General features: G+C 36.4%; 1 protein-coding gene across 1 annotated transcript in view; it reads right to left on the bottom strand.

Moving 5' to 3' along the window:
- NSL1 (NSL1, MIS12 kinetochore complex component) overlaps window positions 1-5,776 on the bottom strand; it is a gene marked incomplete at its 5' end in the record, with an annotated part of 32,084 nt that overhangs the window by 19,358 nt on the left and 6,950 nt on the right. Inside the window, 2 exons of the mRNA XM_005865180.2 lie at window positions 1,236-1,290; window positions 3,514-3,644. Coding sequence (XP_005865242.2) covers window positions 1,236-1,290; window positions 3,514-3,644 — 186 coding nt within the window. The remainder of the gene's footprint in view (window positions 1-1,235; window positions 1,291-3,513; window positions 3,645-5,776) is intronic.

Genomic DNA, 5,776 nt, shown 5'->3' with positions numbered 1-5,776 from the left:
TGGGAGATGCGGGAAGAGACTGGACAAAAATCGTGCACCTATGGATGAGGACAGTGGGTAGGGAGTGAGGGTGGAGGGTGGGGCAGGAACTGGGAGGAGGGGAGTTATGGGGGGGAAAAAAAGAGGAACAAATGTAATCTGAACAATAAAGATTTAATTTAAAAATATATATATATGATGATCCCACATTTTTAGCAATGCCCTTGTTTCTGGGTTTACATAACTTTGTATCAATTTGATTTCTCTGTTTTAGAGGATGGATCTAATGGAAACAGAATTGAGTTGAAAGGTGTAATAAGTGTGTACATCTCTTCTTAAGTTCAACATTGTGTTTTTAGTGGATTTTATTTTGTAAAGAATAAAAACCAATGAAGGCGACACTGGGAAGTGACACCATGAGTACTTCAATAGTTTAACTCTGGCCAAAGTGCAAAGTTAGAGATGAGAGAGTATTATAATAAAAGTTAGAGACTGGAAAGCTGTTATAATAGTACTAGAGGCCCGGTGCACAAAAATTTGTGCCCTCGGGGGGCGGGGGAGAGGGGGTCCCCCAGCCCGGCCTGTGAGTGAGGGTGGAGGGTGGGGCAGGAACTGGGAGGAGGGGAGTTATGGGGGGGAAAAAAAGAGGAACAAATGTAATCTGAACAATAAAGATTTAATTTAAAAATATATATATATGATGATCCCACATTTTTAGCAATGCCCTTGTTTCTGGGTTTACATAACTTTGTATCAATTTGATTTCTCTGTTTTAGAGGATGGATCTAAATGGAAACAGAATTGAGTTGAAAGGTGTAATAAGTGTGTACATCTCTTCTTAAGTTCAACATTGTGTTTTTAGTGGATTTTATTTTGTAAAGAATAAAAACCAATGAAGGCGACACTGGGAAGTGACACCATGAGTACTTCAATAGTTTAACTCTGGCCAAAGTGCAAAGTTAGAGATGAGAGAGTATTATAATAAAAGTTAGAGACTGGAAAGCTGTTATAATAGTATAGGTCAGGAGAAAGCTTTATAAAGCCCAGATTTCTGGATCCTGTTCCTAGAGATTCTGAGTCAGTAGGTTTAGAGCAATTTCTCATATCCTTAGTAAAGAGCTAAACATGGCTGGCTGGTAGTGAGTTGGAGCATCAAAGGGAAGATACCCTTGATGCTGACACCTTTAAATGAGTATCAGGAACCCTTTAAAGTTACAAGCTGATTCTGCATTTTTACCACAAATGAACAGACTCACCTGGATCAGGGTCATATTTTAGGTCCAATGGGCGTACAACAGGGTGGTATTCCTTCTAAACATAATATAAATTAAAACAGATTTAATTTCACCACTTAATGCCTCATATAAACATTTTCTTCAGCTAATGTAAGCAAATATACTATTAGTTGTACCATTCTTTTGCCCCCCAAAAAACCTCCCAAAATGAAATCCTGCAATCTGTAGGAAAGGGAGAGGAAAAGAAAAGATCAATCTAAGTCTGAACTATACCTTTTATAGTATTGCCACCTACTGCATACACTAAGAAATTACACCATAAAAAATTTAAGACAAGCAATCAAGCAAATTAAAGGCACAGAGACTAAATTTTTTTTTTTTTTTACGTAAGAGACTAAATTTTTTGTTTCAAGTACTAGGTAGTCTCCAAATTATGAGTGAACTGTTTTTCAAAAAGTTCACTTTAAGACAAGGGTTTGGAACTCAGAACTCATATTCCCACAGAAACTGTTTTTAAAAGTGGCTGCCACTGCCATGTCAGCACATTAAAGCCTATATATCCTGTGATACACTAGGACTACAGTAGCAGAACTACAGGAACAGGATCCACAATTCAGGCAAAAAAAAAAGAGGAAAATCCTCCTTACTCTTGCCCAAAGCTAGAAAGAGCCAAAAAGGTTTTTTAAAAAGTTGTCTTGGGAGCTGGGGACTGGGGTGGTGGTAGAGGGATTGAGCAAGAGAAAAAAGAAGCTGTCTTAGAATAGAAGTAATCCTGTTATTTGCAGATTTTTAATATTTCCTACAACTTTTGTGATATGCTATGTTAGTACAGTTTTGGTAATATTATTATATTTAAAAATTTTTTATTGAAATATTAATGTTTATTGCATGTAACATTATTATACTTAAAATCGTTTTTCTTGAAAACAAACAAAATAATAAATAAAAAATAAATTTAAAAAAAGAAGCTGTCTTGCCCTAGCCGGTTTGGCTCAGTGGATAGAGCATCAGCCTGCAGACTGAAGGGTCCCAGGTTCAATTCCGGTCAAGGGCACATGCCCGGGTTGCAGGCTCGATCCCCAGTGGGAGTGTGCAGGAGGCAGCCGATCAATGATTCTCTCTCATCATTGATGTGTGTCTCTCTCTCTCCCTTCCTCTCTGAAATCAATAAAAATATATGTTTAAGAAAAGTGGAGTCTATGTCCCCTCTTTAAAAATTAAAAAATAAAACAAATAAAAATTAAAAAAGAAACTGTCTTTAGTATCTTCACCCCATCCGTTTTGCATCACTTTTAAACTTCTACAGCAGTACCTTGATTAGGCCTGCCAACTTTCTTTCTTTTATGCAGTACTGATTACTAGGTTATTTTCAGGGAAGGAGGGGTAGTTAATAGGAAAGGAGACACATTTTGAATGTCTTTCCTAAGAAAACTTTAAAAAGGGGGTGGGGAATGAAGTAGAGTATTTCTTTGAAGAATAAGTGCTACAGAAGAAAAAAGGAAAAATTCTGCTTATAAATATTTTTTCTCATAGAATGACTAAAATATTTTAGATAAAGTACCTGCCTTGTCTAAAACAATTCCTGAAAGGAACGTAATCAAAAGATTTTTATGTAAAGTATGCTCATTTTAAAAACTAAGGGAAAAGAGTATATCACAATGTAAAACAACATGTATTTCTAGCTGTAGAGGCCAAAGCCACTTCCCCACAAACCTACTTTTGACCCATCATGACTGGGAGCTAAACAAATTACACACAATTCATAAAGCAAATTTCAGTATTATGAAAAGGTACTCAGTTTTCACCATGAATTTAACTAAAGGGTCTTCCAAAACATGTACTCATCTATACTTATAATAGGGTAATATGCAAATTGGTCAGGCCGCTGTCACATAACGACCAATCAGCAGGAGGGCGGGGCAGCAAGCTACCTGCAGCAGAGAGCTACAGGAGGGTGGAGCAGCGAGCTACTCAAGCACAGATTCGTGTTCAGGGCCACTGGTATACAAATAATATGCTAAACACAAATGACAAATAGAAAGAAAAGCCTTAAAAAATAAATTTCTCTTTTTTTTTTCCTTCCTGGTATCAGAATTATAAAGTCATTGTCGATCTTCCATCTTCAAAGTCTATGTTAGTATGTTAGAACAGGAAAAAGTCTTCAAGAGACAAAAACAGTAGTAATTGAAGGAAAAATAAAAATGTCATTTATCTCTACATGAATTCTATACTTTAATTTTTTATTGTGGTAAGACAGACACAACATAAACTTTACTATTTTAAAGATAAATCATCTTACCAGAATTTCTTGTTTTGCTTTTATAATTTTTATGACACATTCAAGGATCTTTCTGGGATACTGCTTACGTTTCGTGGCTAAGTCTACTATGATTTCATCAAAGTGATCTTCAAGTTCTTTGATATCAGAATCTATTTAAAGAAAAAAACATATCAAAAAAATTTCTTAAAACACTGTTTATATTCTACATCAGGGGTCCTCAAACTTTTTAAACAGGGGGCCAGTTCACTGTCCCTCAGACTGTTGGAGGGCAGGACTATAGTTTAAAAAAAAACTATGAACAAATTCCTATGCACACTGCACATATCTTATTTTGAAGTAAAAAAACAAAACGGGAACAAATACAGTATTTGTATTTGCATGTGGCCCGCGGGCCGTAGTTTGAGGACCCCTGTTCTACATAGACATGTAATGTAATTAAACTAAATTTAGAAAACACAAAGTAACTAAGGAAAACAAATATGGCAAGTTAGTGGATGCCCTCACTTTGGTGATTGATTCATTCATATATTGAACAATTGATTAATCAGAGAAACCTATTTTTTTTTAAATACTAAATACTAACTTCTATTATAATATTCTCACAGTTATAGGGGGAAAGAGGCCCCGGCCAGTTAGCTCAGTTGGTTAGAGCATCATCCCAATATGCCAAGGTTGCAGTTCGATCTCAGGTCAAACATACAAGAAGAAGCAACCAATGGCCCTGGCTGGTTTGGCTCAGTGGATAGAGCGTCAGCCTGTGGACTGAAGGGTCCCAAGTTCAAATCCCATCAAGGGCACATGCCTGAGTTGTGGGCTCAATCCCCAGTAGGGGGCATGCAGGAGGCAGCCGATCAATGATTCTCTCATCATTGATATTTCTCTCTCTCTTTCCCTCTCCCATCCTGTCTAAAATCAATAAAAATATTTTCTTTTTTAAAAAAAGCAACCAGCAAATGCATAAATGCGTGGAGAAAAAAAATCAATGTTTCTCTCTCCCTTCCTTTCTCTCTAAAATCAATAAATTTTTTTAAAGTTTTATTAAATACTAAAGGTCATCAGCTTAACTGGTCTTATAGCTTGTGTTCTGCTATGTCAAAGCTTCATTAGTGAGAAGAACCATACATATTTTTTGGAACCCTTTTTAGACACTTCTGATATATATCAGCATATATTTACATATTGGGTAGAGATAACTGAGGTGCAGTATGGCCTTTCATTTATGTAACAAATATTAAGTCCAACTAAATTACTTATTTTGAAGATTATTAAAAGAGATGTGGTCATTTCTTACTTTGAAAAGTCATTTAAATAAGCAGCCTCACCTAAATTTTAATTTATCCATTTGAAAAGTTTAATCACTAACCTGAAAGGAAGAATGTACTATTTCACAATCAGCTAAAAAATAAAAAATAAAGTCTCCCAGCTAAATCTTCTACGTAGGGAAGAAAATGGTTTCATAGCGCCACCTAATGATAAAGCTATAAAAGTGAAATGTATAAACAATTTGAGCAAGGAAGAGTCATTAATTCAACAAATATTTAGTGGGTGCCTACTGTGTGTCAAACTAAGTGTTAAAAACATAGTAATGAGAAAAAAATATAGTCCCTGCTTTCAAGGAACTTATATTTTAATTTTTAAATGTGCCTGGTCAATCGTCCTAAAATCAAGTCCATTCAGGGTAGTTAAGGGGCAGAAAAGAAGTTGCTTTCACTTATATGTATATTCCTATGTTCTCTATATTCATTCATTTGCTCATTCGTTTGTCCACTCATTTATACAATGATCTCAGGGAATAAAATAGACAAAAACCTCTGCCCTTGTGAAGCTTACTTATTGCTTCTACGTATCAAGATCAGATACAAACCCTATTAATTCTATCTGCTGAACATCTCTTGCACCTTTTTCTTTCTCTCCTTTCCCACTGTCATAGGGCAGATCTTCATGGTATTATGCTGTACTACTGCAATAACCTCCCTAAGGTTCGCCTGCCTTGAATTTTTCCCTTCTCCAATTCATCCGCACACAGAGCCAGCAGTTAGCTTTCGTGTAAGTTCTACTTTAAAAGCCTTCACCAGCCGAAACCGGTTTGGCTCAGTGGATAGAGCATCGGCCTGCGGACTGAAAGGTCCCAGGTTCGATTCCGGTCAAGGGCATGTACCTGGGTTGCGAGCACATCCCCGGTGGGAGATGTGCAGGAGGCAGCTGATCGATGTTTCTCTCTCATCGATGTTTCTAACTCTCTATCTCTCTCCTTTCCTCTCTGTAGAAAATCAATAAAATA

Source organism: Myotis brandtii, unplaced genomic scaffold, assembly GCF_000412655.1.
Source record: "Myotis brandtii unplaced genomic scaffold, ASM41265v1 scaffold197, whole genome shotgun sequence".
NCBI lineage: Eukaryota > Metazoa > Chordata > Mammalia > Chiroptera > Vespertilionidae > Myotis > Myotis brandtii.
The sequence above is the reverse complement of the archived record's forward strand: the minus strand, read 5'-3'. Positions and strand labels throughout refer to the sequence as shown.